Below are 23,972 nucleotides of genomic sequence, written 5' to 3' on the forward strand. Positions count from 1 at the left end.
CAAACTGAATCAAGGTTCAAAAAAATCCAACAGGGAAATTTTTCCTCCCACAAAAACTAGAAAGTAACTGAGACATTTTCAACAATATTATCGAAAGATTTAAATAATTTAGTTCAGGATTTAAGGACAAAAATATTGATACAAATACATTGGAATGGTACTTCAAAAACGTATGTAAATACAAAATGCAGTAGGTCACATTACATACAGAGGAAACAAAAGTTTTAAAAATTGTAATTCAAAAGAGAAATTCATATAGGGAAGTACAAGCAAATTTTTTTTATGTGTCTTATATTGAAATACTTTTCACCTGAAGTTAAAAGATTGACCTAAACTTTTGAAGAGATCCGGAATTCTTCAAAAAAGCTATGTGTTAGCACAACTAAAAACAGATACTCAGCCTGGGAGGTACAGTTTATGTAGCACAAGTTACTGTTGAGCAAGGAAGGTAACACCTCTGTTCCAAGCCTGAAAAATCATCACCCTACTGTAGCATTAAAATAGAAGATTAATGTATAATTCAGTCTCTTTCATATTTTTTTAGAGGGAGAAAAAAAAAGAACATTCCTTTAACCTAGATCTGTGCAAGGGGCCAGAATTTATTTTCTTGCACACACCCAAGTAGTCTGTGGTAAAATGCGTACGAAAATAATCTCCATTACCACTGACTTAAGAATTGCCAATAGAAAAGCAAGTCTTAATCACCTGAGTGACTATTTTTGTCTCATTTTTGTACACTGTCAGTGATTTCCTAGTCCATGAGCAGGGCACTAAGATGCTAGCATAATACATGCAAATGTGTTGCACTTAAAGATGGCAATAAACACTAAAGCTGAAAAAATCCCTTATATTCCATCGTCATTAGTTTTACCACATAAGAACATGTGAGAACATTATGCATACTAAAGGAAGAATTTGAATCTTCACTGCATTTTAGATTAAAGAAAAAATTTTCAGAGGGGAGAGATTTTAAACAGCATGCATCTTCTAACCTCAATCTTAAGCCTGCTGAAAAAGTAGCTTGTTTGAAAAGTAGTTTGAAACAAACTTCCAAATAAAAAAGAATTATAAAATCCTGCCATTATCAATTTGGAAGAAAAGAAGGAAAAAAGACACTTCAAAACAAGTTTGAGAACCAGCCCTATGATCACAGAGTCCTGTCCAAAAATTGGAGGAACAGAAGAATTAAAACTTAGTATAGATAAACTTTCAGAGATACTCAAGTTACAAATAAGTTTATTACATTAAAGAGACTGTTTCTCAAGACAGCTTTTGATTAAGTCATGGATTCAGGACACCCTCTGTTAACATTTTAAAAAATTGAAAAAGCAAGCTATACTTCTACTCATTAAAATAGTAATAGCAACTGAAATATAGTAATTAACCTATGGAATAACTTGTAACGCCTACAGAATTTCAACTGATGTGGTTTGAGGGGTGGAGAAGGGAAAGATTGTTTCAATACCTTGTCTTCCCTCATCATTGGTAAACAAACCAGCATCACTGCTGCTCAGACTGCTGGATTCACTGTAATAAGAGAAAGAAAGAAACAGATCAAAAGAACAATTGATCTTTCAGTCGTAAAATTTTAAGGAGACAAGGCTGTGCTCAAATTGAACTTAAGCCCAACAAAGATCGGAAAGAAAATAGGATGACTTTTTTTTTTTAATCAAACTGCAAATATCCTAGTTCCATTAACTACGAAGCGTATTATTTTTGGCACATAAAACCACAGGAATCTAATGGTACCCTGACAGTAAGCCAGATGTGACTGCAACGAGGTGCTGACACAATTGATGCATTTTATTATCTGCTTCCATCAAATGCTCACTGCTTCCTTCTTACGCTGTGCAATTCAGCTTGATCCTGGAAGACCACTGCTCAATAAAATAGGAAAAGTCTCAATCAAAAGCAGCCTAAGCCTTCCTTCAGCACATGAAACTATAAGAATCTGAAAATCAAATTACCTTTCTAAACATCATTTGCAAGTATTCTGGAGAAGACACTGCTTAAGGTTTCATGACATACCACTTGGGAAGAAGGAAAAAAGTTTATAAGAAGGGTAGCCAATTAAATCAAAATAAAGGTCACCCTGAAGAAAATACATATGATCAATGATCATATCAACAAAAAAAGCAAGGTACAGTTTACTTATCTGTGACTTCCATCATGGCCTTAAAATTAGAATGTGCGTATGCAACATGCACACATGTCTCTCTAAATTCAAAGACATCAATAGGTATTTTGCTCTTTGTTGTGCACACATTGTTACAAGCAATATTCCACATGTGTCTAAACAGTAAAACAGATTTGTCTTTTAATAACACAGATCACAATTTGGCGAGTTTCACAAGAAAGGATTTTTGTAAACCAATTATTTCATTTTTTGTCAATAGAGTAGCTCTGTTAAGGAAGTAATATTCTCAACAAAACTTTATCATGTTTTACTTACAGTGAGATGTAGAACAATTTGAAAAAGATCACTTCACCACACAAATTCAAGTACAAGTTATAAATCCCATGGCTACTCTCAATGTTCCATGCAAGCTATTTATAAACACTTGAGGTCTGTTTACCCTTCTACAGTTATTCATATCAAAAGATACGTGCAGTCCTATACTTGAATTCAACTGATTTCAATTATTTTTAGTTACTTTCTAATTAATAAATTAGTTTTATTTTTGTTTCTAAACAACTAGTACGCTTTGGAAAGTTATTTCCTTTTAAATGTTACTATCTCACAAAACTAAGCCTCTTTTTTTTAAAGCTTATAATACAAATTATATAGTCTAATTTGTGTTTAATAAGTACGTATTTGGTTTTTGTATCTTCCTTTGAGAGGATTTGAAACAACACGGTATCAGGAGACAGAAAACAGTGATTTTTTTTTTTTTTTTTTTTTTACAAAATATAGATATTACACAGAGTTCTCTGTTTAAAGATTAAGTTTTCCTAATCTTTGCTGTATCTTCTGCTTATCCATAGTCTTACTGTATAAGTAATATTTATACCATCTTTTATACACAACATAATCAGAACAGACTTAAGCACTTGCACAACTGCCCTAAGCAGAAGAAAGATGACAGGCATGCAATGAGAATAGAAACATTTTTCATGAGGGAGACCAAAACTTGAACTTCCTAGTGTTGCAAATCCTAGTACCTTCTTTCTAGTAAGCATCCCATCCTCACTTTAGTTACAACATAGATGGCTCTACGGTCCTTATATTTCATCGTGAACAATTTCACATCATACATCTCAAAGAAAAAACCACCCCTTTTCATAGATTCTTCCTATCCATTTATTGTTTAATTGTATTTTCTAAAACGAAAGTTAGGAAATCTTTTTAAGACTAGTATTTAAGCCACCTTCCCTATCAAAATCTCCAATTTTGAAAACAGTCTCCTTCCTTTATTTTCTTCTTTTTAAAAAAAATATATTTAAATTGTGCAATAATTCTTGCCAAAGGACTAGCCACTTCATGAAAACATAGCCACTTAAAATTGTCAAAATTACACATAGTAATGTGTGTTTGAGTTGTTTTGGTTTTTTTTGTTTGTATGGGGTTTTTTTGGGTTTTTTGTTGTTGTTGGGTTGGTTTTTTTTTTAAATCAAACTATAACACTGATATATCCATGACAGCCACAGTGTTCATTCTCCTCAGGCCACAATCAAATAGGGCAGGGACTACAGCTGTGATAATTGCTAGATGGCAGTCATTTCACTGAATAAGTTCAAAACCTCTGGAATTAATACATTAATATCCAAGTACGCAAAAGCTGTTATGATGGAATTTATTTCCAGTTTTAATATAATTTTGCACTGTATATTGCTAATTCCTTTGCTTTTTAATGAGAATTCCACTCACAGCAAGACTTTCAGGAGTAAGAAAAAGTGCCACAGATTCCACTTAGTCGTATAAAATAGGGTATGCAGGCAAAAACTTGGAAGGAAGAGCTGCACTATGCAAAAAGCTTTTGCAGCGTTTTACATTTGTAGAAACAAGAAGAAATAATTTTTATTATTAATTATTATTACTAGCAAACAGTCCCATACCTTGGTTTCACATAAGACTTGCAACCTTTGCTTACTAACCAAGCCTGTCCCCAAGAACTACCAGCCAGTGTGCTTGCACTGACTGCCAGGCCAGCTGCTCCGAGTTTCACTGCTGCTCTCTTTCAAAATGGGAAATTGAGATTTTGCCGCTATTTAGTCACCTAAAACACAAACAGTTGCCAAAGCTTGCAGGAATTAAATAACATGCAGAACTCCATGTATTTCCAAATTTGGCTGAAACTCACCAAGGAGCTAAGCATAAGCTCCCCTAGAATAAGTGAGAACAAGCAAAGGACAGGCTCTGATCACAAAAACCTCAGTTCCAGTGCTCAAAACCAACCTCACAGGGATCATTTAGATGCTGACATTTTAAGCGCTTGAAGACTCCTACTACTACTCCTGAACCCTGTACTTAAAAACTGGTTATTGTTGTGTTTGGTGTTTGAACACACACAGATAAAAGACTGCAAAAGCAATGTCACTTAGCATTTTTAACGTGCACTTCAAATATATATATGTTACTTGAAAGTAATTTTATGCATGCACTGAAAACTTCTCCTCACCAAGTTTAGATCCAACCAATTTAACTCCCATTTAAAATTATTGGCTTTGTTTTGTTTAAAACTGAATTATTGAAAAAATAATCCTTTCTTTAATATTTATTAAACTGTATGCATACAAATGTAAAAAAATTAGAGCAGCTTTGTATACTCTTTATTCTTCCTCTTCCAGCAAGTGTTGTTGAAGCAGGCGTCTTAACCAAGATGCACTGCTAGCTCTCCATATCTTGTACAAGCCTAAAAAACTCATGTTTCCTTTTAAAATCTCAGCTTTTATTTTTAGAACATACTCTTAGGAACAGAGTTTGCTAGTTCAGACTAAATGATCTCAAACAATAGAAGCACTATTGCATTTAAGTAAAATTAGTTTAAAATGAGTTAAAATTATTCACGCACAAAACACTCGGATAGAGTACACACTTGAGAGGCTGATTTCCAACCACATTTTGGAATGCAAATTTTCAAATTCGGTGGCTTCCAAACCTTTTGGTACAGATGATAATTGCATGAATTCAGTAGAATGACAGACCATCACTCAAACACGTGCATGAGCAGAAAACACTATGAGAATGGTTTAAAGGCCATTTACTGGGGCCAGAGACAAACATTTGAAGTGTGATTTGAAAAACAACAGCATTCCACCTAACAAAACATCAAGCATTTTGAAGAGGAAGATGAATTTTTAAATCAGTAACACTTCTTTTGTGAAAACATAAAAAGATAATCAGACTGACCTGTAAGTAGCACAGTTTTGGGAGTCTACAAGAAGATTTTCGTATCGATAACAAAACTCTCCTCCAAAAAAATTAGCTACAGAATTTTTAAGTTAGAGAACTGTTACCCTTATAGCATAACAGAAAATCTTTAAAAAAGTGACAAGACTATGGACATATGATAAACTATGCAACAGTTCTACACTACACTTGATCTTAGCCAAAAGGCCGAGAAGCGATCCTAGCTCCCAGGAAATTTTTAATCATCTGCCTTCAGGTACCAAACTTGGGGGAAGAGATTCCCAGTACCATCAAAGAACAGGGAAGTTTTCTAAAGGCTTCCTGAAAACACACACTCGTGTCTTGCACGTCAAAGTGAGATGTCTGAACTTGCACTGGCTGCCCTGCAGGACTGCTTCTGCTCTAGCAATTAAGACGTTAGGAACAATATTTTGAGACTCAAGATTCATTCAGCTCTTCCAGCTGCTTATCATTCGCAGGTGAGGGACAAAACAAGTATGGAATAATAGACTTAGAAGGACTTTTCCAACAATAACTGGAGTCAGTCACTTACCAGTACCGCCATTATTACAGTAACCAATCTGTCTGCTCTGGTCGAAACCCCTGGGTACTCTGCATCGCAATTCTACCTCTCTAGTAAGGAAAAGGCTTAACATTTTGTCTCTAAAATGCCTACAGAAAAAAACAGGGACACTAGCGCTGTCAAGCAGCTGACCAAAATTATGTGTTTTAATGACTCTTGCCTGTTGACAGTTCTGCATTCAGAACCAGGTACATGGGATAAACATAATCAAGCTTACCAGGCCCTGCAGGTATCATCCCTTGTGTATGGTGGAAAAAATGACTTACACCTTACTGTGTTGTCAAAATAGTACTTTGGAAACAATTACCATTGTAGTATGAGTGCTGTCTTGAATGGATGGATGAGGTGTACTGCCAAAGGGTCATCATTTCCCCATTTTTCTAATGGTAAGCTCAGGTGTTTCTGAACTGTAAATTGGTTTTTGCATTTCATAAATGATGTATATCCTTGGCAACCTGCAGACTTTTTATGCCCATGACACATAAGAACATACCGTCTAAATGGTGACTGTAAACACTGACAACCCTTCTGATGAATAGAGATAACAATCAAAGTACCAATGTCTAGAAATCAGTAAAACACTTAATTTTTGTCAAAGAACTGTCACCAGTTGAAACACCCAGAAAAAAAACATATTAATCATTTGTATACTCTGTCTTTCTTAATCTTGAAACAATTAGAAAATATTATTCCAAGAAAGTTTTTTTCTGGGTTATTCCTCTCCTACATGAGTCTCTATTTTATGCTGAAATTCTCAACCTAAGCAACTCATATATGTGAAAAAGCAGACTTAAAAAAAATTAAGAGTAACTTGTTAAAACAGATACTATTGATGCTAGCATTTTAACTCTGTGATTGGAGAAAAATCCAAAGATTCCCAATACAAGCAACAGTAATAAAAGCAAAGAAACATTATCCAAAGTTTCCGTAAAAGAAGAGAAAGAACAACCTGTCACTCATGTTCTCATCTGAACCTTTTTGCTCCTCATATTCCATTTTGTCCTTATTTGCTTGGTTCACTTCTTCATTTTCTATAACTACTCCTTCATCCAAGATTTCCGGTCCTTGTCGAGCTGCAGCTACTTTTCTTTTTTTCACTTTGCTCTTGGAAAACTCTTGGTGTTGGTATGATTTATTGTTATTGTCCATTTCTTGATCTCTGCTGTTATCCTGCTGTTGAGTTATCGTCAGAGCATTAGAGACTTCTGATGGCAGATCTATTGCCATCCGTTTTACCTTTCTTCTCCTGCGCAAAGTTCTGTTTCCCAAACTGTCAACAGCCAAATCTGGCTCATGCCACAGAGGCCTTTTGCCTCTAATGTTATTTAAGTTTGAGGATGGTCTACGTTTAGCAACCAACAACTGGTCATCAGAGTCACTGTGGTCTTTCTTATTAGCATGATTCTCCCTGTAGTCTTTGCTTGATTCTTCTAAACTGGAATCAGAACCTTCACTTAAGCAGTGACCAGTCTCCCAGGGATGATGGGTGGTAAATGAACGTCTTTTTCTTCCCCTCCTTTTCCTTGCTTGTCGCTTTAGAAGACAAGACACGCTTCGAGAATGATCTCCAGTATCAGCAAAACCTCCTCTGGCTTGCTCTGAACTTTCTTCCAGTGCTGAGACTAGATCATGAACCAGCTCCTCCATAGTCCTACTGAAATGCCTGTATATTTCAAGGCAAACAACACAAGAAAACAACAAATTAATCTGAAGTGTTAAGCATAAACTCTGTAACAATTTTACCTGCCAAAATCATATTAGTCACTTTAGGCAAGCTAGTCTTAATGTCCGTCCTATAAAAATTACTGTATTTCTGCTGAGAGACAAAATCTTGACAACCAGTCCTATGCAGTTTGCAACACATCAGCATACATTCCTTTTAAATGGTATGTTTCCAAATTTCTGCCTTGGAAAGAAGAGTAGGGTTTCCCTCCCCCCATCTGTTTTTGACCTCACCATTATTGTTTGGTTTTAATTCACCTCATCACATTTTTACGATTTTAAGGGATTCCGCATGGTGAGAACGTCAAAGACCATTTACTCTAACTGCAGGTATGGATCACATTTTAAATTTATGAATTAGAAATGGAATATATAATATTCCTCCTTGATATCATATTAGGGAGTTCTGTTTAAGAGTTGCCATTATGGTAAAAAACTTTTAAGGACAATTATCTCTTGATGCTGCTTAAAGACCAAAATGAAGTTAAGACAGTAATTATTTGATAACATGACTTTTTTTTAATACCGACTAATTCTGTCTTTCCACATGGCTGATATCTGTTTGATTTTTTTAAAATGTTGATTCAGTGAAGTGATATTAAGTGGAGAGAACAACCTGCTATAGGTAATTCTAGAGTATTAAATACAAAGTTCGCCACCACATGTAGGCACTCACATCCATAGAATCACATGCTTGTGTAAGGAAAAATATCCCTAAACATACACAGTGTCTGATTAAGGTCTTATCCTTTTAAACTTTTTGCTCCTTCCTCCTTGAATTTCAGCAGCGTTTAGCATGTCTTTAACTCAGTATGCTTCAGTAAATTCACCCATGCACTACACGAATGTAATTATGAAAAGAAGAGAAAACATTAAATGATTTCTGCTGAACTCTAATCCTTCTCTGAAGGCTGTGAACCTTCTCTATAAACACAGCAATCAGATTCTCACATCAAAGCATCAGAAGATGCCTCTCGTTGAGGTAAAGCAGAGACTAACGTTCATGCTCTATTACATTACACCAACTGATAAACATGGAAGACAGTAAATTATGTAGAGAACATCTCAAACCAAGACTCTTCACTTTGTTTTACAACATAAATTGATGGAGGAACTAACAAATACTTTTCTACCTATACCAGCAGAGTCGTAGATATGGAGAAAATCTGGACACATAGCACACAGGTTCCCTCTTGCCACAAACTCCAGTGATAAAAGTACTTAATAGTAATTGCTGAATGGACAGTCACGAATGTAAAGTACACAAATTTTAAATAGTAATGGGGGAAATGAAGAGCATGTTTATGAAGAAAACCAAGCTGGTCATGAAATACCTTACCTGAAGAAATCATATATTCTCCTTTTAAACCGTTTTCAGAAATACTTATTTTAAACATTTCAGTTGCAAGATCACCAAAAGCACAGAGAGTGGTAAAACACAAGTTTATTTTGAATACCTGAAACTACTGTGTCATTTGCATTTATTTCTCCTACCTCCTTTTCTGCCCTGCTGTACTTTCTAGTCCTATTACTCCCTCTTACCCTAACATTTTCTCTGGCTCTTAGTGCAGCAGAATCATCATATTCTCTTGCAAACAGTGAGACAGCTCGGGAAGAACGCTATACTTTCTCCCTAACCCATTTGGCTCACAAGAATCAAAATCTCCATAATCACCCAAAAATAATTCTCAGAAGCAGGAGAAGCAACACAGTAGGAAATGCAGTTCAAATGAAGCAATGATTTTCTGAAAATTCAGAGAAAGAAAGAAGTGGAAGCCAATTAACCTACAAATTAATCTGAGAGATGTGGCATCACGACTTCTTACTTAGAGTTTTCAGTGTCAACTTCTGCAGAGGGTTTTTGTGGGTGGGGGGGTGGGCAGGAGCGGGGCTGGAACACAGGGGCATGGACACACAGACAATGGTTGGGTTGTTTCGGTTTTGCTTGCATAGTAGGAATTTCAACCACCAGTAGAGGCAAGTCCAGGTACGTTTGTACAATGGGGAGGGCACTAGTCCCTTTAGCCTTAATGTTAAACACCCATGAAGACAGCTATCCTCACAGGTGCACATATCAGAAACGAGATGCCCTTGAGGTTTAAGGGGCCTTCTAATACTTCTGCACTAAGATAAACAGAGCCATAAGATTCAAACAGACAAACTCCAGTACATTTATTTGGGTTAATCTGAGACATCACTTCCCCCAGCTGCCCGCCCAGCCCTTCTGCCACAGGCTTTCACATCTATAGTAAATTGATAGCAGTGGCGGTGGACCAAGAACTGAACTAGTAAAAAAACTTCACCCTACATGTAGTTCTCAAAATGAACAGGTTTCTGCTAACTTGCCAGAATATAAACTAGCATATGTAATCTCTTGTAGCCCACTCTGCTAGCGCCCCTGCAGCACAAAGGAAAAGGAAATGGGAATGTTTTACACCTTAGTTTATGATTAATTCATTCAATTCAGTATCTTTAATCCCTATTGATAACTATCGCTAAAATCAATGTGGCTCCCAGAGTGGACATACCAGCTTACTCCAGATCACAGAATGGTTGAGGTTGGAAGCGACCTCTGGGGATCATCTAGTCCAAGCCCCATAATGACATCAGTATGGTGGTAAAGTTGCCTTAATTCTATGAAATATTTTAAGACCAAACACAATCTATCCAGGTTGGATTTATATATCTGATCTAAACTGGCCTTGAATAGCCCCCAAAATACTGTCAATACAGATGGTGCCAGACCAAAAGATGAAACTCAAGAAGAGCGAACATCCTTAAGTGTTTTTGAAGTAAAGGGATAATATGATTCTTACAAGGCCCTGAGCAGCAGGACTTTGAATCTTACGCACTCCTGCAATTAATCTTTTCTGTTGAATATCAGGTCTCTTCACTGCAGCTGCTGGAATAAGATCTGTACAAGGCAGCAACCTTGTTTACCCTAAAAATTACATGTGCTTTTTACAATGTAAAAATACTTGGTCTCATGTATAACACAACTGTATTCTAACTGCATTACCTCTTGGACAGAGCATACAAATTAATATTATAATTACTTCAACATGTTTTCTTAGGATGATTATGACAATTACGTGATCAGTTTGGGACACTGGAACCTATTTTGTAATAGACTGAGAATACAATACACATACTACTTCAACCTTTTATTCATACCACATTTCCAACATGCCAGTGGTCCACATTAAAACTCCTTCTCCTGAAAATGCAAGAAATCTCTTTTGATTATTTTTATTGGAACTCTCATTTCTCTTGCTCATTGAAGAAAAACAAAAAAGGCAACTGCAACCAGATAGAACAGTTAATCTGAAAGCTGTCTCCAAAACTGAGGAGTGTATTTCTGTCACGGCATTATTTATCAGACAAACTCAGTTTTGCAGCTTTCTCCATTGTTCACAACCAGCTGTCAAGCTTGTATTCCAAACCTATGAAGTAATTTTAATCACTGCTGCAGATGTTACTGTAACAAAAATATTTGCATTTGAAATAGGTTGAAAAATAACTACAAGAAGTATTAAAGACATTATCAGTGAGTATCAACTGCATTCAGGAAGATGAAAAATTCCAAAGGTTGTAATAAAGAATGTGTAACAACATACTGAGGTACATAAAATATTAAGTTGAGCCACAGTTTAGCATGACTCACATAAGGCTATAAAAATGCTGTTACAGCAACAGCCCACAGCTAGCAATAAACTGTAATGTCTTCACTAGGAGAAGATTCTACTTTACTACAAGAAAATCTAGTTTGCCTACACTGACCTTTACATTTATCTGAAGCAATTTTAATGTAGTTCACCAAAGGCTGACCCATTTCCCCTCTAACCCTTAACAGAACAGACGATAAAAGTACTGTTGCAGGAAACAGTGTAACCGCTTTCACCTACTCCAAAACAGTTCACACAGCTTGTGTTCAGTATTAATATCCGTACTGAAACTCCTAATGGAAACAATAAGTACTTGCTTTTTCACTGAAATTCCAGTATTATTTTTGTTCATTTGCCATCTAAAGCATACAACAAGGTAGAGCTCTGACGGTTCACAAAATATTTAACACACACTCAGGGGAAAGCTAATTTAGCTGCACAACTCGTAAGCAGAGGCAGTATCTTTCACTAAACTGACAGCTGCACTTACATTCATTTTCTAGTTCTACACTTTTTCCTATTAAATAGATATGTGGTTTCTTGTAGCTAAAGTTATGCTGCATCTGTGTTTCATCAATTCTGAAAAGAACCATAATTTTTGCTGCCTTCACAACCCACCTTGATCACATGCCAAGAGCACAAGAAAAATCAAGTAGTTCCTTGAACATCAGGATTACAAAACATGACTTTCTATAATCTTTTCCTATGTGGATTCTCAATGTCTCATAACATGGCTGTACTCGAAGTGTACCTTTATCTTCAGACAGGTACTAATTTGAATCCCATTTCTCCACCTCAGAAGGTATTTTCACAAAGCCTTAGAACATTAGCTTTGAGATCTTTGCTTTATTGATGAATGTGACTGAAATTTGGATTGAACAAGTGAAATTATTTGGGAAAGAGTAGCATGTAATAAGTTTCACAGCCTTGCCTGAAGAATTTATGGATTCAAAAAAAGAGAACCATCATAGTTCTTGAGATACACAAAGAGGAAAGCAAAATGGAGCAACACAAATTAGTTATAATTACTAAACAGTTAGCAAGATACTATGGTAGCTGAGGAAATAACCGATAAACCTATGTTATATAGAAACTTATGGTATACATCAGAAACCGAAGTTGTGCCTAGGTTATATAAACTGTCCTGTCATCAAATGGCCATCACCAAGAGGAGGAGACAAAGCATCCAGCTCCAGATCCACATCTAGCTACGTCCTTAGGTATTGTCCGCTGGGCAACCACGTATTCAAAGTTACACAATGACCAAAATGCATTCTAGCCCATACCAACCATCACTGCGAGGCATAACAGATAGCTATAACGCTACAGAGAATCCTGGTACTCTTCCACTTCTGAGGATCCTGCCCAGTGATTCCTGCAAAGACTAAGAGCCAATGCTCTGGCAATACATTCAGAGTAAACCTGACATGCAGACCAAAGAAATTTAACAAACATGTAATTTTCCTATTATAAGAGTTTGAAACTGTCAGAACAGAAACTTACAGAAATTAAATGTCAGAAAAAAATTAATATGAGTTTCACACAAGATAGCGTTGAACAGTTATCAGAAATGAGGGCTCTTAAGACAAGTCAGGATAGTATTTTGGAGCACATCTATATCTGAAAAGGGAAAACCAAACCCAAAACCCCAGGCTATTTCTCATCTTCAAGGTATGCCAACTCTCCTTTTTTTGCAGTGAATTATGTGTTTATACAAATCAGTGTCACAAAATAATAAAAGTATAGGAGCAATTAAAAAAAAACAAAGAATATTTATGAGAGTCATTCTACAGTTAAAGACAATTACTACACTTGCTGTAAATTTCTGTGAACTCTTTTCTATATCAAACATACAGCTCCCATACATTTAATTTTATACAATTAGTAGCAACATTTTTTCCCCACAATCACATACTACACATCAATTCTTGGTACCAGCTCTGTATTTGAGCAACTTCTTCAGACAAGTTTTAGAATTCCCTTACACTTGTCCTATATAATAAAAAGTTACGATGGAATTTTATTAACTGATTATACCGCTGATCCTCCTAAAAATTAGGGCCAAACTTGCAATCAGTATATCTGACTTTTCTACAACTGCTGCTTATCTAAGAAGGCACAACAATAAATGCTATGAAGTCTACTCACATGTAACGTTGAAGAAGTGTTCAGTACAGAGCAATGGTACACAGTCAGAAAGACGCTGACACAAACTGCATTTCATAAAGCTCCAATACAAATGAGTTGGTCCGCCAGAAATCAGATTTGGAGCAATTTATCATGAGAGGTAGCAATTTTTGCAATCCTGTTGCTGCCATTTACTGATATGCTTGCCCTTTTCAGAAGTATGACTTTATTAACTAATTGCCAGGGTGGAGAATCACATGAACTATCAAACAATGGAAATATCCTATAGTGCCAAAGTCATTATCAAAAGAATCAGAGTGTCCAGCAAGTAGCCAAAATGCAAATTATTCCTAAATTTTCACATGTGTTCACAATATAAATGAAAAACATTCAGCTTCAGAGCTTTACCACCCAAAGTGAACACTCTTACTCTGTGGCTGTTTTGAACCTACTAATTTCTTCAGGGTCTTGATGTTTTTAGAAAGCATAGGTTCTTGATTTTCTACATCAGGTAACAGACATTAAAAAAAAAAATTTTCCCGCATCTCACTCAAATGGGTTACCTTTAACAGACAACTTCTGAAATAATTTATACATATGAATAAGCAGAGAGAGTGACTCTGAGGAGTAATGAGATTTTTAAGAGATCTTTCTTCAGAACCACTAAACTAACAGTCCTGTAGATAAGATTTCAATAATTCTCTCTGTACTGAATTTGTCTGGACAGTGTATTTGCACAAGCAAAATCATTACTGTCTGATGACAATTACAAAAGAATATGCCAAATTCCCATACCTTGTGTTACTGAAGACTACTGTTAAAACCTCTGGAACTAAGTTACTTCATGTGGACAAAAAATAGTAAATTTCAAAGACAAATGACAGGCTAAGTATATAATGAAAACTTTCTCAGAGTACAGATACAAGTTTGCAATGTCTTAGGCAGTGTTCCTACTGTATGTAGCACTAGTACTGGTACCAAAATAAAAATACTTCTGCAATTAGAGTATACCTCATTCTCTGAAGCATTCCAAATTATACCAACACAAGTTAAGTTACATTTATACTGGGCAAATTTGCATGCCTAGCAATACTGGAAAGTTTTTTCCAGCAAATTAATATGATCTAGGCAAACAAAACCCCTCTTTGAAAGCTTTCTCATTTACAAAAATGTAGATGACATGAAACTACCCAAAGGAAAAAAAGTGGTTGTATCAACAAAAGTGGAGAAGGAATGGAGCTTCCTATATAATAAAACTAAGGGCAGAGCCTTTCTGTTCCTCTTCTTCCCCACACGCAGAAAAGAAACAGAGAAAATCATAAAAGAAAATCTATTTCAGATCTGGGAACTCTGTTGGCAGGTGTCTCTCTACATAACATAGCCTCCAGGCCTCAAATTATCAACATTCAAGACAACAAACAAACAAAACCCCACCAGCTCCTCCCCACTTCACAGAAGTGAAATGAACTAGAAGTTACACACATCGGTTGATACCTAACATATCACAAGACACTTAGCATTTCATGAAGGAAAGGCAAGGCTTCCTAGCTGGCTGTTTAGAACATCTCATTTCCATCAAGTCTCTCCACTACCAGGTATAAAATACCTCCATGGCCTACTAAAAAAACTTACTTTTCACTTTTTCTAGTCTGTTACTCACTTTACCCTCTTCACAGTTCTACAATAAAAACAATATGGCCTTTGGGGTCACTATGCTAGTGTATGGAATTACATAAAACACTAAATCTGCGAATTTTTATTGCAGTAGAACTACCCATACTTTCCCTGCTCGTTGCCTACAGCTGCACCTGTTGATTCTCAGTTTGCAACAAAATAGCTTCAGAGCAGCAACCACACTGACGGGGTGTTTCCGCAAAGGGTTTAGGCCTCGGAGGGTCTACCACCTCTAGAAAAACGCAAACACACACAAAAACCTGCACAAGCTCGTGACAAGTTCTGATGTACCGCTCGCCTGCTGTCCTTTCTCAGCAAGGAGGGGAAGTTTCTTCCCCCAGCCCCACCGCTGTCTTGTAAACGCGGCGAGCCGTTGAGACGTCCCAGGGGCACCTGCCAGGCCTCCAACGCCTCTTCCCCCGGAGGCCCCAGGCGGACAGCAAAGCACCGGCGCCTCTCCCGCCACGTAACCGGCGGCGGCGTGGGGGTGCGCAGGCCGGGCGAGGCCTCGTAGCTCGCCGGGCAGCGGGGAGGGCCGGCCGGGGCAGGGGCCGCGCTCGCCCCCGCGTTTCCAAGCCCCACACACGGCGCGGAGATGGTGCCTCCGATCCCCCGCCCCAAATACCGGCTCCGCGGCCCCGGGCGAGGGCCGGCCCAGGGCTTACCAGCTCGTTCTCGCCGCCTGAGCTCGGGTCGGGTTAGGTTCAGCGACCCGGAACATGAACCCGGCGCCTCCCCCGGCCGCTCCCCAGGGAGGCTGGCGCCACTTCGCAGAGACTGGGGCGGGGGGAGACGGGGCGGGGGCCGGTGACAGCGCCGGGGGCTGGCGGGCGAGGGCCGGGAGGGGAGGACGCGGGCGGCCAGCGCTGCTCCTCAGTCCCCCATGATGAGAGCCCGGAAGCAGCTGCGGCAGCGAGAGGAAGCCGGGCGCGACCATCTCGCGTCTTCCCCTCCCTCTCCGGACCGCTGCCCAGGGGCGTCGCGTCCCCTCCAGCACTCCCCACCGTGGCTGCGCTTCCGTTCCGATCCACCTCCACAGGGCTCCCGCTGCTGCCGGTGCCTCGCCGTTCCCTGCCGTCAGGACTGCAGTGGGAAGCGCCACCCCCGGGCCCGCACGGAGTGGTACGGTCCCGTTGCCATGGTGGCGGCGTCGGGAGGGTGGGAAGCAGGGGGGGAGCATGGCCGCCCTGGCCCGGCTTCAGGCGAGGCTGTCGGGGCTGCGTGAGGAGTATTTCCGTAGGAAGAGGTAACCGGGCCGAGCCGGTGGTGCGGCGGGACGCGCCTCCTCATGCTGGGCTGGGGCTGGCGCTGGCGGGGCGGGCAGACCCCCGTCTACCCCAGCAACGAGATGGCGGCACTCCCGCTGAAAGCGGTTTAGGGTTTAAAACCCTTCCCGAGAGCACCCGCCCCCTTTGCCCCCCAAATATTGACAGAGTTGTCTGAGGAGACCCGATGGCAGCAGCACAGTTTCTTTATGCACTGACAATAATCAGTGTCCCGCTCTTCCCCCGTCCCCTGCTAATTTTGAGGGAAAAGGAGCCCCTGGAAACTTCCGAGAGGCGCTGAACCTCGCGAACTCGGGCCCCCTCCCGCCGCGGCAGCCGGCCGGCCCCCCACCCCCGGGAGCCGCCGCACCTCCCCTTCCCCCCCCCCCGCCCCGCCCCGGGAGCCGGACCCGTCCCCCCCGCGCCCGGCGGGGCAGCTCTGCAGCTCTGCCCGGGGGCTTGCTCGTACCGAGCACCGGGGGGTGCCACAGCCCCTGCTCTCCTGGCTCAAATCTGCAACTTTTACCGGACGTTTAGTTTATCCTGTTGAAAGGCACCGCTTTTTCTTTTTTCTTTTTTTTCTTTCCAATACGTTAATGATCGGAGAACTCCCAGCTTCTGAGCGAGTTGATGTTTGTTACCCACCCTGTTTAAAACTGAGCTTCGTTTCTAAATTAGATTATGCGGTTGGAGTTTCTACTGCCTGGGACGTGTTTTGTCTTTTTTTTACTAAGTTCAGGAGACGCTTGTGTTACTGAAGGCCTGAAATGTCCCGCGCAGAGGGCGGCGGGCTGGTCCATCTGGTCACCCGTTGCCCTTCTCTTCGCCGAGCGGGACGGTTTGAGCTGCTGAGTTTTCTGACTGCTGAAACGGTGGTGGCCAACTTCTACCAGACCAGATTTTAGGAAGCAAACTGTTTTAAGATCTATTTTGATATTGCATAATTTGTCCTGTAAGCCCTTGTATTCAACTGTATTGTTGCTGCTGCTGTACGTGTAATGCTGATATTCAAACAGGAAAAAGAAGCATATTTAGCATAGGTGTAGGGTTTTTTCCTTTACTGAGTCGTTTGTTTTAGAATCCATTTACAACATCATTAGCATGAATAACAAAGCTCCTGGCCATAGCCAGAAGTTCCACTGAGTTCAAGTCCTGCCTGCATATGAAGTGTTGTGTTTTCCTGTTCTTTCCCTGAACTTTAGCTCATACTCTTGTGGCTGTACACACAGCAGTTCACTGAACGAGCGTCAGTTACAGGAGACTGTGCTTGTATTTCACATATTTCGGGTTAGAAAGAGCAGGCTGAGCCAGACATGGAAATCCATTGGAGGGCAGCATGCTTGATGTTTGAAGATTTGGTTTTTTTGGCAGAGCTTTCAAAAAAATGAGTTGTTTCCCTTTTAAGAATAGGCTATAATCAATCAGCTTCTTGAAATTCAGATTTTCTGCTGAGAATTTAAATGAGAAGCCTCAAACAGTCCAGCTCAGCAACTGAAGGGCTGATCAGTAATCTGATCTTCATTCTTCAGGGTGAAAATCTTGGACTACTTCAACACAGCTGCCAGTAAAATCTGAAACAAATCAGAATATCTTGTTTAGACATTTCGATAGGTCCTTATTTAAGTTTTAAACTTAACAAATTAGTTTTGGGCAGTAAAGTATGTCAAATTTGTAGTTGTCTTTGAAATATTTTTGAAGAATTTATATTTTGAAGTCAGACAACAGCTTTAATTTCCCTTTCATAACTATGCTATATCTACATAATGTAATAGATCTGTTAAAATTGTCAAATCTGGGATGCTGTGAGCACATGAGTCAGTGTAATCTGTGAAGCCACTCATCATTCACAAATAGTTTGAGGGCATTCAGAAAAAAGTACATGATACTGTAAAAAAAGTGGTTACTTACTCTATGAAGTCAGTATTCTGCAGCGAAATACCAGGTTTCCCAAGAGATCTGAGTTGATCTGAAGCATCAGAAGGTGCAGAAGAATATCGATTATCAAGTAGTTACCTTTTTTGTATGAGTTGCTCTGTTTGCAAATGTTGCAAATTGTAGTGAGGCAGGAGCTGGCCTCTTGTCCCAACTAACTAGCGATAGGACAAGAGGCAATGGCGTCAAGTTGTATCAGGGGAGGTTTAGATTAGATATTAGGAAAAATTTCTTTACTGAGGGGTCAGGCATTGGAACAGGCTGCCCACGGAGGTGATTGAGTCCCCATCCCTGGAGGTGTTCAAAAAATGTGTAGATGTGGCACTTTGGTATATGGTTTAGTAGGCATGGTGGTGTTGGGTTGATGGTTGGACTTGATGATCTTAGAGGTCTTTTCCAACCTATGTTTCTACAATTCTATGATTCAAATACCTTCAATGGTAAGACTTGAAAGATTTAGTTCCTTGTGTGTCAAACACATTTTAAGACAAAATTTTTTCTTTCTGCACCTATCTATCAAGAGCTAAAAGCAGAATCCTATAGGACAGCTAGAACACTCAGACCCTCCAGAGCAGCTTGACTTAAAGGAACCCCAGCAAAAACTAAGTACTGCTGGTAGCAATTACTGCTGCAGGAGGAACATAGTAATTGAAGTGCCTTAAAGTAAAATCCCAAATTAGAAAACTTTCTTTATCTTTCAAAATGCATTTTCTTTTTTAGGAAATCTATACCTGTTTCATTAAAAATTAGGTCAGGTTGATGACTGTAATATCTTGCCTGTTGGTTGTGGTTAGACAGGTTTACCTGACCTGCGTAAGATTCTTCTGATCTTAATAACATTCCTGTCATGCTTTATGCAGAACTCTGTTTATGTCAGAGGTATGAGGTCTCCTAAACTGACATTTTAGGGGAAGCACCTTTCTAGGGAAGGACTTGCCCCGTGATGGCACGATACAAAAATGCCATAAGCCTGCACCTTGAGAAATACTCTGTCAGGATAAGTATTAGAATATACAGGATCTGTTAGTGCATTCTCTTTTTTTAAGTGTTAAACAATTTTATCATTTTTTCATTTAATAACCTACTTTTGTTTACTGTAACATCTGTGTGTGAGATGCTGACCTTGAGTATGCCTTTTTAACGTTCAGTAAAGTCTTTGACAAGTATCTGTGACTCTAAAAGCTTAATACAAACAGTAACACAACTGTGCAATCTGATCAGAAGGGCAGATACCAGCTTGAGCAACTTATACCCTAAATCGCTTCTGCTGGCAAGGCCAGATGAAAGTGTTTGTGGAACTATACTGTAAGGAAAACAAGTCCAGTTTTGGTCTGCTTCAATGAACTCTACAAGGACTTCTAAACTGACTTGGCCAGGCAAGACAGAATGCCAACTAAAAAACCTGACAGGGAGTAGTAGAGGAGAAGGCTTCTGCTCTTCCAGAAGCAGACTGTTGCCACGGCCAAGTGGGTAGGACTGGTTTTAGAGCTGTTGCCTCTGACACAGCCAGTCCCACAACCCCTTCATTTCCAGGCTGTAGTTGTTGCTGCCAGTCCAGGGCCAAATTGCTCATACCCTTTTAAGCAAAATCGTTTACCTCTAGGTAAAAGTAATATGGAGGTGTCTGGTTCCCATGAAGTCTGGGAAACTGCGCAAGAAAGGAACTAAGAAGGTCTCTAGCATAAATGTCAGCTTTGATATCAATTTATTTTTTGGTCTTGGGTAAAAAAAAGCCTGTTTTCCACAGTTTCCAGGTACTGGACAGGTCTGATGCATGTCAGATAATGATGAAAATTTGTGCCCACTTAATGTGATTTGAGAGCACATGCTGCACCAGATGACAGAGATTGAGTGGAGCTAATGCTGCTTGATCTCTGGTAGTAAATCTGTTTTATTTTTCAAGAAGTATAATGAGGATAATCCTAATTTATCAGATAAAAATTTATCTTGTTGGTGTTTACCAAGGGAATTAATGTTGATGCAACACTTTGTTAGGAAGGTTAACTAATATCAACAAGTTAAAAAAAATACCTAATAATAACCTAATTGTTCTTTTGTGGCGGCTGTAACAAATTAAACTATTTGGTAAATATGTTCCTAATAAAATGGGATAGCAAAAAATCCATGAAAATTAAAATATAGTTCTGAGGTCAAAGACTTGACAGTTGTTTCAAAATGTCAATAAACAAACAAAAAAAAGTAAATAAAAGCTACAGGTGATCTCATAGCTGGATTCTACCCCTCAGCATTGAAACTCAGCATAGTCATGGTTTCTTCCTGAACACTCTGAGAAGTCCCTGGAAGATTCACATATTTCTTTAATCTCTTTTAGATTGATGGTTTTCCTTACGTGACTTTTAGCTTTGTCACAAATACTGTTCTCCTAATAGACGGTCACAGAAAGCAAGCAAGCAAGCAAGGACTATCTCTTGGAATTATTTTCTGACTTTCTAATAAGGTCCTTTTAATTGTGCTTCTTTCCCACTTGTGCACATGTCTTTTCCTTGTACCATGTCATTTGACACAAAGCTTTGACAGCTAGTAATTCTTGAAAATCTCCTTGAAGTCACCAGTTCTCCACCTACATGTACCCTGCATCTTCAGCTGCCTCACTAGTATCTCTTTCTGGATAACCTTTCTTCTCATGTAATTTGAAAACAAATTCTTCGTCTTTCTCCATATTATCACATTTTCATTAGTTGCTCTAGCATCTATATTAATCAGTGCTGCAACCTTAACATATATTCTAATTCTTTTGTTTCCTTTTTTTCCTTCCTTGCCTGTCTGCAGCACATGCCAATACACTGCCAGTTTCATTTCTATATTATCTCCTAAATCCATGTCTTTACATTCCCATTGTGAAAAGCCCTGTCAAGACTCAATAAGCTCTTCCATTGACTACTATAATTCCATATAAAAGATTCCCATGGTCATCCTTTCGGAATCTGTCCAAATTACTAACACCGTTTGTTTCCAGTTCCTGATTTCCTTTTAAGCCACACTAAGATTTCGTATCCTGACATTCCAGGACTTTGGAAGTTTGGAAATTTCCACATATAGTTTCTTTCCTACGCTTTCATTGTTCTAGTTCACAATAGTTTTAATTTCCATTTGTATCTCACTTTCCTTCAGTCACCTCTTCTTCTTTTTCATATTCCTCCTCTTTAAATTCCTTCCTAAGAAACTATCTAAAAGGTCTGAATCCTCTACTTTTACCCTGTAAGATCAGCTTGTATTCATTAAAAAAAATCTACAGAGGAGTGTATCTGTCACCACTATTGATGCTATCACTGTTCAGGTAATAAACAAATAAAATGTCTTGTATTGGTCATAAGACAATGTATTTGAACTAGATTTCACCCTTAATATATGCTTGTAATTAATTCAATTGATATTTATCATGATAATATCAACCACAGTTAATTTATGTAATATTCATGTAGATATACAATTTTACACATAGCTACAGCATTTTTGTTATCATTCAGGCCTAATTATCATTAAAACATTATCCATATTTTTCACCTACAATGGAAGAAGTCCATGATATGCTGACATGGAAATTCAGTATTGTACGGGAATAAGAAGTACACTCTCCCAAACCTTACATCACCTGTGTGTTGCGATACTCTTTATCATTGTTATCTTCATAATATGCAACTGATGTAGATTATATTGTTCTGCACTATTATTTAATTAAGTAGAATTAAAAAGTGAAAAACCTGGTGGAAAAGATCACAAACTGCAACAGTAAAACATATTTAGAAGAATTTTTCTGCTTTTCTACTTAATTACCATGCTGACAAGTATTGTTATGTTTTCAGATCTGCAGATGAAGACAGAAAAATAGAGTATAAAGCTGCTGTCAAAATCCAGAGCTGGTTTCGAGGATGCAGAGTCCGAGCCTATCTGCGGTAGTATATTAAGCCTATTTCAATCTTGATTTTTTTTCCCAAAAATTTCTTGTGGTATTACTTGATTTTAATAAAATGGGAGCATTTGAAAAGAAAAGCCAAAACATTATTCTGCTTTTCAGTAGAATTAAATATATATTGTGCCTCTGTAAGAAATAATAGTTTTTGATTTTCAGAACTGCATACAATTAAAATGGCATGATGCTAATCTGTAGAATGGAAATAATCCATCTTCAGAATAGAGACACAGTATTGTTTAGGAAATCTTGATATGACTGGGAAAAAAGATTGTATCCCTCAGATATGCTGTTTGCAGAGACTTTTCTTATCTCTCTTATTGTGGACATTACAGAAAAATTGCCTAGTGAGTGTATGGTAACTGGACTCTTACTGTAGAAAATTATGTTCTACTGCTGGATTTGATTTAAAAAAAATCTTTCTTTACATAATTTTCTCCATTTATAAAACAAAGATCATGTACAATTACTTTGTTCTGTAAAATGCTGTATCGACATTAATATAAATTTTTTAGAAACACTATGGTTGGTTGCTTCTCCCAGGAGGCCCTCCTCCATTTTTTATGATCATCAGCTTAATTGGTCAAACTCATATGTTTGCATTTCTGTATCTTAATAAAAATTAAGGCTGTGAGGCAGAGGGATTGTTACATCTTCTAGTTTGACTTCTTACCTGTCAGAAGTCATTATGTAACATCCAGACATACTGTATCAAGTCTAAAGAATTATTAAATTAAACAACATTAATTACTTAATGGCCAATATTTCCCTCATAAAAATATAGGCTACAGCCATTATGTGCACTTGTTAAAAAAACCACTGGTAAATTGTTTCCCATTGCTGGTTCAAGTGTGTTGTCACAGGTTGCAGCCATCACATGCAAGTGTTCAGCAGGCAAACAAACATGGTATTTCAGCGCTCCAAGGAATATCAGCTATGCCATCAATGTCAAAAACCACTACAAAGACAGAGGATTGGTTAGTGCTCTTCTGTTTCCAGCACGAGTAACAACAGCATGCTGCAGAAGAAAGTGAAAACCCGAATGTCTTTGCCAATCTACTCTGTAGGAAAATGCTCTTCCCCATGCACATTTGTGTTTAGTAATGACCAATGTGAGAAGAGCAATGTACCATCATGAGCATGTAAGAAGAACTAAATCAGCTAAGTGTAGAAGAGGATTTTCTCTGCAACTGTGTACAGCATGATCCTGCTCAGTGTCTGACTTAAGAGCACAGGCTCAATATAGCCAGTTGTCAGTGTTCTGATTTACCCTCTCATTTAGGTCCTCCAAATTACCTGCTGGAAAAGACTGCCTCTACTGAGTGACTCTATCTGTACTGCAAGGCTTCTAAATTTGATGTCCACACTTAGGTGGTACTAATGCTTCCCTATATAGCTTTTTCTAGACAGTTCCAAAGTAGTGATTGCATTATTTTCTGCAAAATTCATGTGAGACATCAATGATGGCATTTTTAGTAGGTTAATAAAGTGTATATATATAAAATAAGGATGGACTAAATATGTACTTACAATTAATCTGGGTTTAAATTTATAAAAGTGAAAAAGTAGCCTAAAAATTCCAGATATCTGTGGGTTTTGTCAAATATCTAAAAATTGTAAAGCTGTGAAAAAGTTGCGTGTAGTTGAAAAAAATTCTGAACTGGCCAGATATGGTGGTTAAAACCATCGATGAAAACACAGTCATCTATCACTCAAATTACAT

General features: G+C 38.5%; 2 protein-coding genes and 1 pseudogene across 5 annotated transcripts in view; 1 reads left to right on the top strand and 2 right to left on the bottom strand.

Moving 5' to 3' along the window:
* GPATCH2 (G-patch domain containing 2) overlaps positions 1-16,020 on the bottom strand; it is a 130,554-nt gene extending 114,534 nt beyond the window's left edge. For both annotated transcript variants that reach the window (XM_075413014.1, XM_075413015.1), the window contains exons 1-3: positions 15,787-16,020; positions 6,883-7,596; positions 1,466-1,527 (exon numbers count right to left, since the gene is read on the bottom strand). In XM_075413014.1, the coding sequence (XP_075269129.1) occupies positions 1,466-1,527; positions 6,883-7,596; positions 15,787-15,842 (832 nt within the window). In that variant the 5' untranslated portion in view covers positions 15,843-16,020. The remainder of the gene's footprint in view (positions 1-1,465; positions 1,528-6,882; positions 7,597-15,786) is intronic.
* On the bottom strand, positions 5,335-5,569 carry LOC142360676 (U2 spliceosomal RNA; annotated as a pseudogene).
* Positions 16,021-16,135: 115 nt separating the features above from the next.
* Positions 16,136-23,972, top strand: part of SPATA17 (spermatogenesis associated 17) — a 92,862-nt gene continuing 85,025 nt past the window's right edge. The window contains exons 1-2 of one of the 3 annotated variants that reach the window (XM_075445896.1): positions 16,136-16,243; positions 22,143-22,232. Coding sequence is in view for 2 of the 3 variants with exons in the window: in XM_075445900.1 (XP_075302015.1) it covers positions 16,300-16,367; positions 22,143-22,232 (158 nt within the window). In the remaining variant the exon portion in view is untranslated. Of the gene's footprint in view, positions 16,244-16,293; positions 16,368-22,142; positions 22,233-23,972 lie in introns of those variants that run through there. The other 2 variants (XM_075445900.1, XM_075445894.1) reach the window with 2 other exon arrangements.

Source organism: Opisthocomus hoazin, chromosome 2 (genome assembly GCF_030867145.1).
Source record: "Opisthocomus hoazin isolate bOpiHoa1 chromosome 2, bOpiHoa1.hap1, whole genome shotgun sequence".
Classification (NCBI taxonomy): Eukaryota; Metazoa; Chordata; class Aves; order Opisthocomiformes; family Opisthocomidae; genus Opisthocomus; species Opisthocomus hoazin.